The 19,970-nt window shown below is 44.2% G+C and overlaps 1 protein-coding gene across 1 annotated transcript; it reads left to right on the forward strand.

Annotated features, from left to right (window-relative positions):
* Window positions 1–6,608: 6,608 nt before the first annotated feature.
* qrfprb (pyroglutamylated RFamide peptide receptor b) lies at window positions 6,609–19,970 on the forward strand. The gene is made up of 6 exons (XM_056301911.1): window positions 6,609–7,066; window positions 7,982–8,140; window positions 12,331–12,392; window positions 18,634–18,869; window positions 19,244–19,341; window positions 19,540–19,970. The coding sequence occupies exons 1-6, from the start codon at window positions 6,712–6,714 to the stop codon at window positions 19,968–19,970; spliced, it is 1,341 nt and encodes a 446-aa protein (XP_056157886.1). The 5' UTR covers window positions 6,609–6,711.

Below are 19,970 nucleotides of genomic sequence, written 5' to 3' on the forward strand. Positions count from 1 at the left end.
GACCAGATGATTGACAGGTTTGTATGCACGGGCTTGTCTAGCGGACCTGAAGTACCTTTTGAAATGGTTATATTTGCTGCAGTTGTGGCACTGCTGCCCGTATGCCGGACACTCCCTTGGTGGGCGCTTTCCACCGCAATTTCTGCAGTTGGTGATCCCTGTTGTTGAAGTTTTTTTCACTCTGTGATGTTAACCTGACTCCCTTCTGCTTTTTTTCTGAAGGCTTTTGGATACTGGACAGCATCCACGCTGACTGGGGCATGCAATGGAGTGGTCAGAGTTTTTGCTGTGTTGCTCAGCTAGTTCACTTATTTGACACATACGAATAGCCTTAGCTAGAGTTAGCTCACTTTCCTTGAGTAGTGCTTTTCTGACACTATCACTGGTAACGCCACACACTAAACGGTCTCTGATCAGCTCCTCCTGGAGAATTCCAAAATTACAGCTTTTAGATTTGATCCTGAGTGTACTCACATATGCCTCCACTGTTTCCCCGGGTTTCTGGTTTCTGGCGTTGAAGGAATGCCTCTCCATGGTGATGTTTGTCTGAGGGTTGCAAATTTCCCTGAATTTTCTTTTCAAACATTCCGGGTCTTCTCGTGTCTCTGCCCGCCTTATGACGACCCCATCTTCTGCGAGCACCGCTGGTAAATACGTGAATGAGCGTTCACGCTCGATCGCCTCTGCTCCTGCTAAATTTAGCAGTATGCGTGCTTGCGTTTTGGCTGGTTTGTCACTGTGCACTGCAGCGATGAATATGTCATATTCCTGCTCGAATATGCGCCAATTCTCTGCTACATTACCATCGAAGGTAAGAGGGTCTGATCGCCGAAATCCGTCGGCCATTGTCGTCCTTCTAGCGAGCTTTTCCTTCTGTCGTCTTTGTGGAGTTCCTTACGTGCAGGGGGAACGGCTACGTTAGTTAGCCAGTGCCGCTAACTAAACCCACTTTGCCGAACAAGGCGTCGGATCTAACCATGTGCCTTTCGAGTCGGGAAAGTATCAGGTTTCACTTCTGACACCAGGTAGAGTGACTCGCATGGAGGCAGTGTTAGTGTCTAGGCTTAACATTTAATAATCATTGCAGGGGAACTCAGGTACAGTGTGCAGGCCTGCAGCTGTGTGTATAATGCCGCCACCGGGCTGCATGATCACGTGACTACTCTGTAAGTACGGAATGCAGGTCAGTACAAACATAACGCTACAAGGTTATCTACAAAACCGATCGTTGTTTTCAATCGTTATGCCACTGGATTATTATTGTTGAACGGCAATACTTTGTCTAGAAGTCAAGGGCGCAAAATAGCATTACACAAACTTGTCGGCCGCTCATCCCATCCATATTAAAAGACTAAAACTGTTACATTGGCTTGATTGCAATGGAAACTCAAGGATTTTGAATTTTATTCAGATTGGGTGTAGGCCACATTAATCTGACAAGGGCTTTTAGTGGTTCTTTGTGTGAAATGAAAAGCGATTTATAAAGAATTACCAAATCCAGTTGCACTTGATTCAACTCCTTTGGATAACCATGGCCTGGATGAACGAGAACATTCACAAACAGTTATAGAGAATAGGTGATCAGGCAGAATATGAACTCTGACACGGATGAAGCTCTTCTCTCAGAGCTGCTGAATACGATGACGTCAAAACCCTCACTGAAAACCGCTGCCATCCAAAAGGAGGGTCGGCTACGCTTTGGTAAATCACTGCCAATCTGATCTCATTTCCTGCGACAACTGAGTATGAAAAATGTGACTGAAAAGGCCCAAATGTGATTATTAAACCATTACACACTTACATATAACATTTCTAAATGGAAGGTCTAAATTGGGATGAGTCTATGTGTGTGTGTGTGTGTGTGTGTGTGTGTGTGTGTGTGTGGGCGCGCGTGTGTGTAGTTCACACTTTAAACATTTCTGGAAAAAAATTGAATAGTTGTTCTCATTATACTCGTGTCCTCATGGGAAGCTGGATAGAATAAAACTGCCCTTGATTATTTAGAGTTTCACTACTGTACACGTACTGCCCCCCCCCTTTCTCCCAATTGTATCCGACTAATTACACCACTCCTCCAAGCCATTTTCCAAATGCTGCTCCACCCCCTCTGCCAATCCCGGGAGGGCTACAGCCTACCACATAATAATACTACTACTAATAATAATAATAATAATACATTAAACTTATATAGCGCTTCTCTAATACTCAAAGTCGCTTAATTAGTCACATGCCTCCTCTGATACATGTGGAGTCACCAGCCGCTTGTTTTCACCTGACAGTGAGGAGTTTCACCAGGGGGACGTAGCGCGTGGGAGGATCACGCTATTCCCCCCAGAACAAATCTTTCCTTTGCGCCATGCCCAGAGTGCATGTAGACAGTAGATGATTCCAACATCCCTTTGCTTGCATAGTACACAAGTAAAACAAGTGCATCTGTTTCATTGCATTTGATGACAAGACAAGAATGTGACTGTGCAAGGTGTATTTCATGTAAAACCAATCTGGTATCAGCCTCCTCTTGGCTACTGTATAGGTCTTCTAAGCTTTGTACACATGACTGGCTGACCAGTTAGACCTCTTCATCATTGTCAAAGCCCCCTACCAAAATGATAGTCTTCTCTGATGAAATTCTCCTGGGTCCTGTAGCCACAATGTAGCTGCTGACAACGTTGCGTAGTGCAGCCTTGTTCCCCCTGCACTTCAGGTATTTTCTGTAGTTAGGAACATTTGCATTTCCTGTAATAACGTGTGTATTCTAGATCTCTTGACTTGAACTGTGCATCTTCATTTCCTTTCAAGGTATTTTATTGCTGGAGAATGGTCATATCTGTCAAAAGACTATAACCGCACAGCTTAAGTCCTCCTTTTCTGTTAAGGCTGCAATCTTCCTCCAGATGCTCTCGCCTATAGGTCATTGGATGTCTGGAAGCCTGAGTTGTGGAGACCTTGCAGAACAGCCATGCCATCGATGGTGTATGCATCATGTATGTACGTTTCCATACCAGATCTCCTCTGTCCGCTGCTACTGAGACTCCAGTGCTTGGGTCCAGCATCTCCGGGTTGAGAAGTTCAGGTGGTTCTGGTCAATTTGGAGGTTTGATGTATTTCTAATCAAAACTGAGATGAAGATTGAAATGAAGTTGCTTAACATCATGCGCATCACTTACAAAACACTTTGTCACAACATTCATAGAAAGCTTTCTTTAAATCTTATTATTATTATTATTTCAGCTTATTCCCCGTTTCTCAGGGGTCACCACAGCGGATTTTACAGTTACCATTGGTACCCTGTGAGGGCACAGCACCAGTGGCGGCCTTGACCGAGCCGATATCGAGCCTCAACCGATCCGGTATGGTCTTGTCAATACTGATTTGGTAAAATCTTACATCGGATGCCCTTCCTGACACAACCACTAACCCTATGAACAGGGGCACAGGTAAAGTGCTGGATGCCATCCGAGTATTCATGGACTTGAGCCCATGTCTGTCACAAAAGCATCCTTCAAATAAACCATTACTATTACATGTGATTAGAAAAGTAAACTCACAATTATAACAAATACTCACTATAATAACCATAAAACTTAATCAAATACAAATAAAAACACATTAACCTGTGTAGTTTTTCTCCATCCAAGTCCCAGATGTTGAAAACAGCTACATATTTCTGAGAGGCTGTTTAGACCTGGCATTAACATGCATCTTGGGGGGTCTGATCACAAGTGGACAACTCTAAGTACGTCAGTTCCCACCTGGCATTAGAATGCGTCTCCACATGCATCTCGAGTGACCACTTGTGATTGGATCCCACTTCCCTGCTCTATATGCAAATAAACAGAGGGGGTGGAGCAGCGATCGGTGTGGCTCGAGGAGTGGGGTAATTGGCCAAATTCAATTGGGGAGAAAAGGGGGGGGCATTATGTGGGAAAATATAAATGTCTGAACACTAGAGTCTGTAATTCCCAAACCGAACCCTCTCAGGCTCGACCCAATCATGTCGGTTCAGGCTCAAATTATTTTATCATTCCAGCGGGTTTGAGAGGGTCGGGCTCTGCGCTGCGGTGGATAAATAAACTCGAACCTGAAGTTTAACTTGAATGTGCAGGCAGGTGGGGGCTCTTACCCAGTTACGAGTCTGACGTGGGTCAGAAGTTAAAAGACGAGTTAAACAAACAGAGCGGAGGATGTCAGTTAACTAGGCGGTCCTTCAGTGCAGCCTGGGACACGTGTGTTTACACTTCAAATGCAGTATGGACAAATGCATCTCAGGCCACCTCCGAATGTGGCCTGAGTGATCAGATCTCAAGATGCATCGAGGACTCATTGGGTGCATTCACGTCTGTACCTAGAGCTGTCCATTTGTGACTGGATCATCCAAGACGCATGTTAACGTATGATATAAACAGCCTCTGGGAACCCCTTGCAATGCTTTTCTCTGCCATGGAGACATGGCATCTTCAGTACACAAAAGTTTCCAAAGCATGAGTTTCCATCCAGAGTGTCTTTGTTTTGGTCAAAGTTTTCAATGGCTGCATCAACAATCCCATGTTCACCAGACACATCAGCGAAACTATTATGGATGTAGACACTGCTTTCTGCCCTTGACATTTGGTCTGCTGCCACTGACGTGATAAAGTGTCAAACCTCATTATAAGAAACACAGTGGCCCATTGCGCTGAGCTCATTGTCCTTCTTCCAAACGTGCGATGAGTCAGAATGGCAAGTCAAAGTATGACTGGCATTTGTATGTGGCTGCACTGTGCAATGAGAATGTGGCAGATTGTGATTACACAAAGGTTTTCTTTCGAAGAAGGTTCCTCAACAAACCCTTTTTTATGGTTTCTATGAGCTCTTGAGTCAACACACAAGTTCACAAAATCACAGAGAATGTCGAGTTCATATCTGCTGAATTGGAGATGAGAACGCTGCTAAGACAGAACTGACTTTCATTTTCTCCATCCTTCTCTTCAATATGTATGCGGCCTTGTGTAAGAGCTGGGTATCAGAAGGCCTTTGACCCTGTCTGTGGAAGGGTTGTCTCATAGTCATCATCTGTCATCATTTCTCTGAGTTAGACAACCTCTTTTAATGCATTATCAATGGACATATTCTCTGATTTTCCAGCACGTTCAACAAATACCAGCAAGTCATTATAATGCTGATGAGCTTCTCTTTCAACTTCCAAGATTTATACTTCTTGGTCATTTGCCTCGTCTTGGTCCTCAGAGAGTTTCCTCAGTATGTCAGTATCAGTTAAAGAGCTAAGATTTGTGTCTTCCATATCCATTCCATTTTGACAATAACGTACCGTCAATGTGTTCAGTAAACTCAATGAAGGCATTTCCATGTAGAGTGGTCTGTTTGCTGGCTTCATTTTTATGCCTGGCTGCTGCTATATGTTTCTAGCAGAGATGTAGTGTGCCAGACATGTTCTATGGTATCTGGCATCATGAGCAAACAGATATGGATATAACAGTAACTGATGATGTATGACTTCAAACTTTTCTGGTGCTGCATTAAGGACCTTGTCTCTGGTACTCTTGCTTGTGCCTGTTGAAATAGGTGTCAATTCTGGTCTGATACTATCCCCACCACAAATTAAACAATCTCTCTATATATTGAAAGAGCCACTCATATCTACGGCTCTGTTAGCGACGGGCGTTGGTAAACATCGGGACACAAAGAGCCATGGACATCTACAGCTCCGACAATGACTCCAAGAGGATAAACATCTGAGTCTCATCACCAGCCAGTCAGACTAGCTTGGTCTAGTCAGAAAGGCATGAACTAAGGAAGCCTCTTGCATGCGAGGCGAAACGTCTTCACGGATATATACCACGTCCAGTTGCACTTGATTCAACTCCTTTGGATAACCATGACCTGGATGAATGAGAACATTCACAGACAGATGCGGTATGTGTCCTGGTCGCTGCACTAGCGCCTCCCTTGGTGTTTCGGGGTGCTTGTTCACGGGGGGAGGGAGAACTGGTGGGAATAGCGTGATTTTATTATGCGCTACGCCCCCCCCCCCAGTGAAACCCCTCACTGTCAGGTGAAAAGAAGCGGCTGGCGACTCCACAGGTATCGGAGGAGAAATGTGGTAGTCTGCAGCCCTCCCCGGATCGGCAGAGGGGGTGGAGCAACGACTCGGATGGCGCAGAAGAGTGGGGTAATAGGCCAAGTACAACTGGGGAGAAAAAAGGGCTAAATCATAAATAAATAAATAAATAAATAAATACATAAATAAATAAATAAATAACTGCACGAGTGTCTGGGTATTGAAATAAACAAATATGTAAGTAAGTAAACGATGTGCTACCGGATGTACCTTTTTTTATCAATAATTATTAGAGGGAGGGGTGCCCTTTTTCCCCGCTTGAGCACCTGCCCCCCCCTCCAAAATGTCTGTACACGGCCCTGGTAATTGGTCTGCCACTGCTTGACAGACAGTCAGTTAAAGTCCACAGCGTCGAGCCGCCGGTGCGGCAGAAGAAAAGCAAGAGAAGAGGAAGAGGAAGACGAAGAGGAGGGGGGGTTTATTCTCTCCATCGAGAGCAGCGAAAAAGCGCATCATCTCTGTAAAGAAAAGTCTTCTCTTTTTATTTTCCTTTTCTTCTTTTTTTTTTTTTGTTGTTGCTCCAAGTGAGGATTTCAGCTTTTTTCTTGTTTTTCTTCTTCCTCTTTTTTTTTTTTTTTACACTTCTCTCTACGATGGCGACCTCCACAGAATCGGGGCAGAAAATAACTCCCGAAGTGCTGAAGGAGATGCTCCGGTATTACAACCTGACTCGCCGCGAGTTCATCGACTCGTACAACATCGAGCCGCTGGTCTACATCCCCGTGCTGCCGCACACGGCCAAGATCACTTTCGTCATTATGTACACCATCATATTCGTGCTGGCCCTGGTCGGGAACAGCCTGGTGGTGTACATAGTGGTGAGGAAACGGGCGGTGCAGACGGCCACCAATATCTTCATCTGCTCCTTGGCGGTGAGTGACCTGCTCATCACTTTCTTCTGCGTCCCGTTCACCTTGCTGCAAAACATCTCCTCCGAGTGGTTTGGGGGTAAGTCCAAAAAAGTCAACCCAACCTGCCTTCATATTATCACGTGTCATATAGCTCAGGTCTGATCCATTCAACACATGTGGTGAATACCGGTAAAGTGGAACAACTGGTGAAGTGGGACACTTCCAATTTTTCACCATCTTCATCTTTATGTGTATATAAATCAACTCTTAAGTTTGTTATAAGTGTCCGTAGCGCTGACGTTTAATTCATTTGGATCATAATTTACAACGATGCAAAATATAAATGATCATAAAGTGTCCCACTTTACGTGTATTCACCCCTGCATGTGATTTCTAAATGCTGGAGTGGGTGACTATAATTGGGGCAGTTATAATTGCGTCCTCCCCATAGCAGTGTTTTTGTTTGCATTAAAATTGAGATTGCGGTGCTCATTTGTCAGCAATGTGTACCTTGCAGCCAGGCACTTCGACAGCAGGATTGTCAATATTGCTTTGACAGTAATTTCCAGGCCACAAGTGTTTTATGCTCATGCGTCAATAATGCAATGAGATGAAAGCGGTTTCTCCATTACGGTTCTCCAGTATATAAATTTAAACATGTAAAATAATCCTTTTTGCACAAGCTAAAACTGTAAAGGTCAGTTCCTTTCGTGAATCTAATGAGAGCTGATGTCCAAGGCAACAAGTGGTGAGCTAGCAACAGGTGGCCAATGAAAACCATCCACTCTTATTAATGATGAGAATAGTTTCATTATCTTTCAACACTGTATTGGACATATGGGTGGCAAAAAATACGCTTGCACATGGACTTTAACTTAATGCAGTGTCAAACTAATTACTTTGTTAATCAAAGCACAGCATCGGGTCAGCAGTTGGATTTTAACCAAATTGCAGATGCTTGCCTGTTTGTAAATGTAAAGTCTCTTTTTGTTGCATCCCTCTGCTACTGTAGGTGTTCTGGTTTGCAAGACGGTTCCTTTTGTGCAGACCACAGCCATCGTGACAGGCATCCTGACAATGACCTGCATTGCGATTGAGAGATATCAGGGTATAGTCTATCCACTGAAAATGAGGAGGCAGTATACATCAAGAAGAGCATACAAGATGCTAGGTATTTCATGCTTTTGAGGATATATGTTAAATCTGTCTGAATGCTGGATGGTTTTGTGCATGAGCCTGTATCCATGCACATGTGTATGCGATGAAGGGCCGTTCCACTTCAAGGAGACAAACTACAGCATCAGAGATTTTCAAGAGAAGTTGGACAGCGAAGTCCCGCTAAATTGTCACGCTTACGGATCAATTTCAAGTTAAGGGAACATGTGAGACGTCGGCCAACAGAGTGGCAGAAACCACCTTCTCCAAATTATATGTTATGAATACAAATGAGGCAAATGATGAGAGGTTACAAAAGCTTGCTTTATTGAGTAATTAAACCCCAGAGCTAGGGTCACGACAAAGGAAAAGGGCTCCAAGCCCCCCACACTAATTGGATTCTTCCAGTTGTTTGGAAACTGGAAAAGCATCGCAACCAAGCTGCAAGCGTACAGTCCACATAAAGCTGTTGTGATGACCATTTGGAGGAAATGATAGGAATCATTTTCTGATGGAGGTTTTACACGCAGTCTGCTTGGTGGTCAGCTGAAAGGCTTTACACAGAAACTCCTCAAATAGACTAATGCCCTTTCTGTGTTTGTCCATTTACTAGAAGCAGGAAAATATTCACTTTTAAGCAGTTGGTTGGGGAAGAGAGTTGTGATCACAGGGTCCATCCATCCATCCATCCATCCATTATCCAAACCGCTTATCCTACTGTCAGGGCCGCGGATATGCTGGAGCCTATCCCAGCAGTCACTGGGCAGCAGGCAGGGAGACACCCTGGTTTTCTGTTCAAATGGTGGATGAGCTGGAAAGGCACAGGTCAGTAATAATTGCTTCTAAGGAGCAATTCAGAAAGACAGTTATTGTTGGGTTTTTGCTGTGCAGGTGCTCTGTGGGTAGCAGTAGATTTCGGTTGCAATGTCCAGTATCATGGTGTGAAAGCTTAGATATATTGAATTTATTTTAGACTGATGATTGTGCATTACCAAAAAATAACAGACACTCCTAAAATGTTGCATCACAGACCAAAACCTCTGATAGACGTCCCCCCCCCCCACCTTTTTCTCCCCCGATTGTATCTAGCCAATTACTCCACTCTTCCGAGCCGTCCCGCTCGCTGCTTCACCCCCTCTGCCGATCCGGAGAGGGCTGCAGACTACCACATGCCTCCTTCAATACATGTGGAGTCGCCAGCCGCTTCTTTTCACCTGACAGCGAGGAGTTTCGCCAGGGGGCGTGGGAGGATCACGATATTCCCCCTAGTTCCCCCTCCCCCCGAACAGGCGCCCCGACCGACCAGAGGAGGCGCTAGTGCAGCAACCAGGACACAAACCCACATCCGGCTTCCCACCCACAGACACGGCCAATTGTGTCTGTAGGGACGCCCGACCAAGCCAGAGGCAACACAGGGATTCGAACCGTCGAGCCCCGTGTTGGTAGGCAATGGAATCATGGATGTATTTAGAACTGGATACCGGATCTAAAAATGGCGCCTGTTCATTCCTATGAGAATTGCTCGTCTGGCGCATACGCCGAGAAAGTATCTGGCTTCCGGGTTACTTCCGGGTACATGGGGCCCACTGAATATGCGCAGAAGTGTTACTTCCATCATGCCTCTATGAGAACCAGCGTGAGTCTGGCCAACTGCCTACACGGGCGCCATATTGCCTACCAACTGGTAGGCATCCCCATGCGCGCGCTATTCAAAATCACGCTCACTTCATGATCTCTCAAGCTGCACTTTCAAAGAAATAAAGGAAAAGAGATGGGCTGCCGGATGAGGATCTCAGGCACGGTGGGCGTGGCTTTGGTGCGGTAGGCGTGACAAACGCAGCAGTGGGCATGAGGGAAAGGAAGCGTCAAGCGGGGACATTTCGAGTGTTGTGAGTGAAGTTGAAGTCAGCGTAGTGAACTGGACGGTACTGGTGATATACTAGATATACATATAGCATGTGCGGATCCAGGGGTCCACCCGGGCCGTAATTTTTTTTTCCCCAAACGACATAACAATGGAGAACACGTTGGCCTAGAGGCTTCTGATTGGTTCTGACCAGGATGTCGGTCGGTATATACGTCATCAGCAGGAGAGCAACAATGGCAATACCTTACATTCGCCCCTGTGTATTTATTTACACTTTGCTTTGCATTGTATAGAGATCGATACTCCGAAAGTTTGGGCTTGTTTTGTGGTCTTCATAAGGTCGTGTATTTCTTTATCACAATGAAAGGTCTCTAGATTTAAGGCACAGTTCATGATTTTTTCATTTCTTATGGGTAGGGCGTGAGTCGTCCACAATTAGCAGTTAGCCAGCAGTAAGTGTAAATTTGAGCGAATAATAGGTGTGATGCACAGATATAGCAGAGGAAACAATATGTATGATGCACAGATATAGAAAGTTTGACACCTGGAGTGTGTTATTTCTAAAAATAAAAGGTTCATTACATTTAATGTTACAAGTTGGCTTCATGGATAATGTTACTGCTGGACTCACACCACAAAATGCAATCCATCCCATGTGACAATCTGACATTGTTTACATTTGCTTGATTTCTGTCAACGATTATACATGGCTTGGATATGCTATACAACTGATTTCCACACATCGATATCTTACAGACTCTCGGATTGCTCTAGGGAAGTTAGTTTATCGAAAATTCATAAACATTGAAATGAACTCACCGAGCACAAGCAGGAATAAGCTGAGGGGGGACCAGCCCAGCCTGCGAATCTTCACGGTCCAAACTGCCCTCCTTTGTGCATCCTGTGGAAATCGATGCATCATATGGCCAGGTCCCGGCCGAACGGAACAGCCCAAAGCCACACAACACACAATTTCTCATTCAATTGCTACAAATCGGCGAGAAATGGGCCGAAACGCAGGAAAAAAATCATTGAAACGTCATGATGACAGAGCCAGACGTTGGTAGGCAACATGGCGCCCGTCAAGCACGTGACGGACTGTCAGCCAATCACAGCGCGTGTTGCAAAAATCGGAGGTTGGCCAAACTCTCTACGCACGGCACTGACGGGAAAGAGCGAACCGCGTTCAGGATCCGGCGCTGCCCGTCCATGAGTGGAGTGTAGATAACCTTGTAGCGTTATGTTTGTACTGACCTGCATTCCGTACTTACAGAGCAGTCACGTGATCATGCAGCCTAGTGGCGGTACAGGCATACTGTACCTGAGTTCCCCTGCAATGATTATTAAATGTTAAGCCTAGACGCTAACACTGCCTCCATGCCAGTCATTCTACAAATGCTATGCTAGCGGACTTCATGGATGCATAACAAGACTACTACGGGACTTGCTTGGGACTTGAAACCATGGATGTATTTATACAAACGGCCCAAAAAAAAAACCCCCCGTTCAAAACAAAGTCTAACAAGTGACCAAAAAATGCGACGCAAAACCACAAACTCAAAATATCTTGACGTGTGAAAGAGAAGGCTCAGCTTTGCGTCGTTTATTCACCTTTACCTTTGATTTTTGTTCAGCCGAACAGCGTTTGTTTAACCTAGCAAGGATCCTCGTTCCCGAGACACATGACCGCTCGTGTAGCGCTCGTACACAGCCGTGACGTCATGCAGAAAAAAAAAAGATATTTCCGGGCTTTTTCTGGGCTTTGGAAAATTAAAAAAAAAAGATTAAAACCCCATGGCTTAAAAATATACAATACAAAGAGTGATAATTGACCATGATTATAGCTGTAGGTGTCCTGTCAACAGTTTTACAGGCGTCTCTTTTACAATGGTGGTCTAATGGGAAAATGCTTATTGGGCCGCAGGGGATTTTTCGCTGCAATACCGCGAGTGACCACTGGAAAAAAATTGGCAGCAAGGCTGAGCGGCGGCGCCGTATCCAGTTCTAATATAACATATCCATGAACAGAATAGACCACTATACCCGGACGTCCCGACAATAGGTGTTTGTGGGAAGGGATTACAAATAACCATCAGGCATTGCGACTGTCTGTCGGACAAACTTGAGAGCTAAAAAATTCCATGGGTGTGTAAGAACAAATTTGTAAATATGAACGATTGCTGAATGAGGCCCACTGTCTTTTTCCAAGTATTTGCATTACCATCATCTCAGACCTCCGGATCACACTCTTCAGAAAAGTGTATGGAGATAAAAGCCTGTCTTGTGTGTGTGTGTGTGTGTGTTTGTGTGTGTGTATACTGAAACTCTGTATTGTACAGGGATTGTATGGGCTGCGTCAGTGATGGTGGGATCTCCAATGCTGTTTGTTCAACAACTCGAAGTAAGTAATGCTCCACGTCATAACATACCGACATATCAAGAGATGCATCAGGAAATACTGTTTTCATTTCCTTTTATTCAGCTTCTACTCAGTCGTCATTGCATTCTTTTAAGCAGACATCCAAAGTTAAATCTCACGGTAAAGCAAAACTCAAAGTCTCAAAGGTAACAAGCATGAATGGTAATGCTTTACATCAAGTGCATGTAATAAGTGTTAGTTAATAGTTAATAATGCCCTTAGAAGTCCTTATAAAATGCTTATCAACATTATGTCTTAATAAGACTGTTAATAATAGCATCTTCTGCCATCAGTGACTAGTTCTCTGAGCCTGACCAACTCCATCTGCCACTGCCAGATAACAGTGCCTCACTCGCCTAGGTAGCGATTGTACAGAAAACAGCTTGTGTTCTATCATAACAGGTGTCTGAAATTCTGATTTGACCAGAAATGTAAAGCGCTTTGAGTCACTGTTACAGCTAGAAAGGCGCTATATAAAATGCAACTCGATTGATTGATTGGTTGATTGATTGACCTCAGTCTCCCTCCAGACCGGGAAGGAAGTCTCCAAGCTGGACTCTCGTCCCACTACCTGTCTGCTGGACCCGATACCATCCAACCTCCTACAGACCATTTACCCCGCATTTAACCCTGCAGTTACACACATCATCAACTCCTCGCTTACAACCGGTGTGTTCCCCACCACATTTAAGCAAGCTCGGATCACCCTGATGCTCAAAAAACCTACACTCAACCCAGCCCAGGTTGAAAACTACTGACCGGTTTCACTCCTACCCTTTCTATCAAAAATACTTGAGCGCATGGTCTTTAACCAAGTCTCTGAATTACTTTCTGAGAACAATCTGTACAATCCAAATCAGTCTGGCTTTAAGCGGGGTCACCCTACCGAAACTGCACTCCTGTCGGTAATAGAATCACTGCATTTGGCTAGAGCTTCAGTCCTCAGCTTTATTGATGCTAGGTCTGTCAGCTGCCTTTGACATGGTTAACCACCAAATCCTCCTCTCCACACTCACTGAGCTTGGTATCTCAATATCTGCCCTCCGCTGGTTCAAGTCCAACTTCTCGGGGAGATCTTTTAGAGTATCTTGGAGGGGAAAAGTGTCCAAACTGCATGGCTTATTCACAGGGGTACCTCAAGAGTCAGTGCTCGGTCTCCTCCTCTTCTCAACATATACCTCCTCACTTGGTGCAATCATCCGCTCTCATACCATTGCTATGATGACGATACCCAGCTCATCCTATCATTCCCGCCAGATGACCTCACTGTCTCGGCATGGATATCGTCATGCCTTGCTGATATCTCTGCATGGATGAAAGAACACCACCTTCAGCTTAACCTATCCAAGACCAAGCTCCTTGTCATCCCAGCGTGTCCATCTTCACAACAACAGATCAATATCCAGATTAGATCAACCAAACTGATGCCCACAGAGTGTGCCCGAAACCTGGGTGTCATGATTGATGACCAACTAAACTTTAAGGTTCACGTGGCCTCGATTGCTCGGTCATGCCAATTTGCCCTGTACAACATCAGCAAAATTAGACCCTATACCTGTCTGATAATGCAGCACAACTTCTGGTACAGGCTCTTGTTATATCACGCACTGACTGACTACTGCAACTTACTGGCAGTTCTCCCTGCGTGCACTTTCAAACTTCTGCAAATGATCCAGAATGCGGCGGCATGTCTGATCTTCAACCAACCCAAAACAGCGCATGTCACTCTGCTGTTCATATCCCTCCACTAGCTCCCAGTTGCTGCCTGCATCAAATTCAAAACCTTAATGCTTGCTTACAAAAAAGCAACTAAAACAGCTCCTGCCTACCTGAACTCCCTCATTCAGGTCTACACTCAGTCCAACTCACTAAGCTCTGCCAATGAAAGGCACCTAGCACTTCCGTCACAATGGGGCCCTAAGTCACTAGCCAGACTCTTCTCTTCTGTAGTTCCCCGGTGGTCGAATGACTTACCAAACTACTTTCGATCCGCCGAGTCCCTCTCCATCTTTTAGAAGAAGCTAAAGACCAAACTTGTTCTTTAGAAGACCTCCTCACCTGATGGTATTTTTAAAAAAATTGCTTCAATGCATCTTTGCCTTTGTGCACTGCCTATTAACACCTATGTCCTATGGGACTTGAACCTAGTTTTTTTTTTTGGCACTTACTTGCATTGTTGCCTCCTGACTAGATCCGTGCTTGTGTTGTATTAACTCTCAGATGTGCGTCGCTTTGGATAAACATGTCTGCTATAGGTGGCGCTTGTGAAACATGCAAAACCTACTTTTTCACACTTGTCTTAGGTTGTAAGACCGATCTGTATAACACTTTGCTCATAACATCGAAGGACCTTCATTAATTAAAAATTATTAAAAGAATATTCATAGCCCACAAAATGCAGAAGTTATGAATTAGAAGGACATTATTACCTAATAACTAACACTTATTACATGCAATTAATGTAAAGCCTTACCGGATGAAGTAATCCCAGCACCGTAGCCTGCACTAGCGCAGAGGAATAATTCAATATTATTGTTTATCATCTTTCAATGGTAATGTTTCAAGATGACATTCAGACATTGCCATATCGTGATGCAAAAGTTTGTCATCTAAATTAATAATAACGAGAATCTGTAACCTAAAATTCTCAAAAAATGAAGTGAGAAATATCTGAGGAAGTATCTTTTGAAAACTAGTTTTGGTTTGCTATAATTCTTTACGTTATCAAAATATTCAGTGTGATGAAACTGTTGGATAATTAAAAATTCAATCTGCAATTGATACACACAGGGGCTGTCTGCCCTACTTTTGCCATTGTTTTTAATCACACTTGGTAAATGTGTTTGGCTTTATTAGTTGCGAATGAGAAAACCAGCTGACGCTGCATCGCTTTCAGTTCCTTTTGAGGCTTTCAGTTGTCTCCATTTCTAAAACAAATCCACGATGGTGACCAATGGTGAGATACAACATGTTTCTTGTTGTCAATGTCGCAGTCCTCCACATAGCTATGGCGGGGCATGCCAGTACAGATTGTACCTTTAAATATGGTATTTTTGCATGTATGGTCAGACAATATGATATATACTGATATCTTGTAAAATTCTGTATAATTATTGTGATTATTGTGATGATTATTGCGAAGTAGTAGCAATTGAAAAGGTAGGTGCACCGTTATTTACAGAGAGGGAGAACAAAAGATGTCCTTCTATCCTAAACTATATTGATAATTAGCTGCACATTGGCATGTAACCAGTTATACATAGAAAATGGTAATGGTTAATGTCCATTTTCATTCAGTGTGGGTCATAAGCTATTGACAGTGTGCTAAGAATTATGGTCTATACGTCATATATATATATAATCCAGTGAATCAAGTAAATTCTTTATGAGACAGTACAAGCCTGTTTCATGCCACAAGCAATCATCAGCTTTCAATAAATAGCTGTCAATTTATTGACAGCTGATGACTGCTTGTGGCATGAAACAGGCTTGTACTGTCTCATAAAGCTTTTACTTGACTCACTGGATTATTTTACTCATTTGTTGAGCACTTTCCCTGCCATTGTTTCTTTTAACAAAGTTTATATATATATAGCAACCCCCCCCCCCGAAACCATCTATGGTGTTGATAGAAGTGCTCAACTAATGAGGAGTGGAATATCAATACAGATGCAGGGAAAAAAAGTTTTCATACATAGCAGTACAAGCCTGTTTCGTGCGTCACGCACTCATCAGCTTATTAGCATGTGATGAGTGCGCGACGCACGAAACAGGCTAGTACTGCTATGTATGAAAACTTTTTTCCCTGTATCTGTATTGAGATAATATATATATATAGTATATCTAAACCCATTTGTAGGCTAGGAGTGATTGGATCCTATGACCACATCTAGCCATTACAAATTAATGTGGTATCAGAAACGAGTTGATTTACCCAATACAGCATGTTGAATTTGACTGGTTGTTAAAGAACAACTAAAAACCAGACCATTTTAGGGAACTGGCTGACATCTACAGGTTGAAAACCATGTAAAGGTTCAAAACATGGCAGGCTGGTCTTGGTACTCTGTGACGTTAGCATAATAAGCACAGCTGCAGCTAAAAACATCAATAATAGCTCTGTCGCATGTAGGTGTGCTAAAGAACCAGCATTGATTGTACTACTGACAATTGTTAGTGCTGGCTCACCTAAATTAAATAGAGACATTATTAATGTTAGTAGCTGCCGCTGTGTTTATCCTGCTATGCTAACATCACAGAGTACCAAGACCAGCCTGCCATGATTTTAATATTCACATGGTTTTTAACCTGTTGATGTCAGCAAACGTGCTATGCTCTAGTGTTAAGAGAAGGGTTTCTTTTTGGGCACAACACTATTGCCCCGTAGTGATTGTTTTCAATTTGCTAGTTCATGCCTCTTGGAAGCGTTAATCACGTATCCACATGGTGGCATGGTGACCCAGTGGTTAGCACTGTTACCTCACAGCAAGAAGGGCCTAGGTTCAAACCCCAGGCTGTCCCAGGTCCTTTCTGTGTGGAGTTTGCATGTTCTTCACGTGTCTGCGTGGGTTTCCTCCGGGTGCTCCAGTTTCCTCCCACCATCAAAAAGACATGTATATTAGGGTTAATACTCCTGTCTGTGCCCCTGACCAAGGCAATGGAAAGAAGAACTGAAATTGGTCCCTGGGCGCTGCAGCTGCAGCTGCCCACTGCTCTTATACAATAGGATGGGTTAAATGCAGAGAACAAATTCATTGTAAGAATACAATTCAGTGTAAGAAAATAAAGTGGCTTTTCTTTCACATTATACACCGATCAACCAAAACATTAAAACTACCTGCGCGGGCGTCCAAGTAGTGTAGTGGTCTATTCCGTTGCCTACCAGCACGGGGATCCTGGTTCGAATCCCCGTGTTACCTCCGGCTTGGTCGGGCATCCCTACAGACACAATTGGCTGTGTCTGCAGGTGGGAAGCCGGATGTGGGTATGTGTCCTGGTCGCTGCACTAGCACCTCCTTTGGTCAGTCGGGGCACCTGTTTGGGAGGGGAAACTGGGGGGAATATCGTGATCCTCCCATGCGCTATCAGGTGAACAGGAGCAGCTGGCGACTCCACATGTATCAGAGGAGGCATGTGGTAGTCTGCAGCCCTGCCTAGATTGGCAGAGGGGGGTGGAGCAGAGATCGGGACGGCTCGGAAGAGTGGGGTAATTGACCAAATACAATTAGGGAGAAAAAAAGGGGGGGGGATCCAAAAAAAAGGGAGATATCCCATATTAAACAGGCCCTGGTTATGTGTAGTTATCCTAACGGGGCATTTATCAAAACCAGGAAGACGCCCTAACAGGGCACCAGCCGATTGAAGAAAGGAGAAGGACAACAGTTGTCTATGTGTAAACCAGTGGTGATTCCCTATGTCAGTGTTTCTCAACCCAGTCCTCAAGGACCCCCTACCCTGCAGATTTTCATTGTAACCCTGCATAGGTAGCCCTGCTTGTACTTACTCGACCAATCATCTCGCAGCACTTAATTATGCAAGGTGTGCAACATCTGACAAAATTCATTGCTGATTGGTTGAATAACTACAAACAGGTACACCTATTCAGGGTTGCAAAGAAAATATGCAGGATAGGGGGTCCTTGAGGACAGGGTTGAGAAACACTGCCCTATGTGGCAGGAGTGTCGGAAAAGTTGAGATGCATATTTTCCAAGCATCGTGTCTCAGTTGCTTTCAAACCCCAAAACACGCTGCGCCAGAAATCGACCCACCCTAAGGATCGTGTCCCCCGGCACAAACAGAGCAATATAGTGTACGCTGTTAAGTGCTGGGAGGATTGCCGTGTCTTGTACATTGGGGAAAGTAAACAGACTCTGGCCAAGACAATGGCACAACACAGGAGAGCTAACATGTCCGGCCAGGACTCCACAGTCTACACCCATCTACAGGCCAGTGGCCACTCTTTCAAGGATGAGGATGTGCACATCCTTGATAGGGAGGAATGCTGGTTTGAATGGGGAGTCAAAGAGGTGTCTATGTGAAGAGGGAACGACCATCCCTGAACTGAAGGCTGATCAGTGCACACTATCAAAATATATGTAATGACCACACATTTGCACTGTAGTCTCAGAAAATTGTCGGTTGTCAGTTACAGCCACTGCAATTTACTGTATGTACTTCCTCCAGCCATACACTAAAAGCCTTTCTTTCTTAACTCTTTTCTCAGGTGAAGTATGACTTCTTGTATGACCACTATCACGTGTGCTGTCAGGAGAGCTGGCACTCTCTGACCCACAGACAGGTATACACCACCTTCATCATGGTGGCTCTTTTCCTGCTCCCACTGGCAGCAATGCTATTCCTCTATACACGTATTGGCATCGAGCTATGGATCCACAAGCGGGTGGGTGACTCCTCTGTCCTCAATACCATGAACCACAGGGAGATCAGCAAGATCACAAGGTATGTTTAATCAATGGAGATGTTTCCCAAAAGCATTTGAGGGTGCGCCTCTAACCTCACCATGCACATCTTCCAGAAATATGAGGTGGTCTCTGTTTGTGTGTCCTCATCACAGTGGAACGTACCTCTCTATATATATATATATATATATTTTACAATACAGAAAGAAAGGTGTCTTAAGTATCATGGAAATACAAAAGAGGATTTGAAGTGCTTAGACCTGAGCCCCATACTGGTGTTTTTGTATTAATCTCAGTTCTTTTGTGCTGTAATAATTTATCACCTCTAAACAAATTTTTTGTTTACTGCAAGGTAATAGTTAATTGCTACTTGAATCAAAGATTGATTTCCTGATTGATTTTTTTTGTTAACAGGAAAAAGAAAAGAGCTGTGAAAATGATGATCACAGTTGTGGTACTGTTCACTATCTGCTGGGCACCATTTCACACAGTTCACATGCTTTTTGAGTATAGTAAGTATAATTTCCCATGCCAAAAAGATTACAAAGCTAATACAAGCATATTACCATAAAATTTAAAATGTAAAGCATTCTAGGTTTGCAAAGGAATACTCCCGGTTCTTCAAAATCTTGCAATAACTGATGTTTGAGAGTTATGACTCACCATCTATGTTTGAGAGTTATGACACACCATCTATGTGCCATGTGCAGATGACCTGGAGAACAAATATGACGAAGTGACACTCAACATGATCATTGCCATCGTTCAGGCCATAGGATTCTTCAACAGCTTCAACAACCCCATCGTGTATGCATTCATGAATGAGAACTTCAAGAAGAGCTGCGTCTCCACCCTCTCAAACTGCCTCAGAAAATCCAACCAGCAGGCCAACACTGCATCTGCGCCCAACCTGACTGTGCAATTCATCAAACCCCTCAATAGAGAGGCTTTTCTGGATGCTGGTGAGTGCGTGACCCCAGGGCCTGAAGCCACAGAGAAAGGCACGGGTTCATCGTGCGGAGAGAACTCTGTGGAGCTAACAGGGGACAAGATCTCCACCATTCACACAGAGCTGCCTGCAGGGAGTTCGACCATGACTAACAAAGGTGCATTTCCTGAAGAAAACGTGTGGGCGAGCTGA

The sequence above is a fragment of the Lampris incognitus genome, unplaced genomic scaffold (genome assembly GCF_029633865.1).
Source record: "Lampris incognitus isolate fLamInc1 unplaced genomic scaffold, fLamInc1.hap2 scaffold_217, whole genome shotgun sequence".
Classification (NCBI taxonomy): Eukaryota; Metazoa; Chordata; class Actinopteri; order Lampriformes; family Lampridae; genus Lampris; species Lampris incognitus.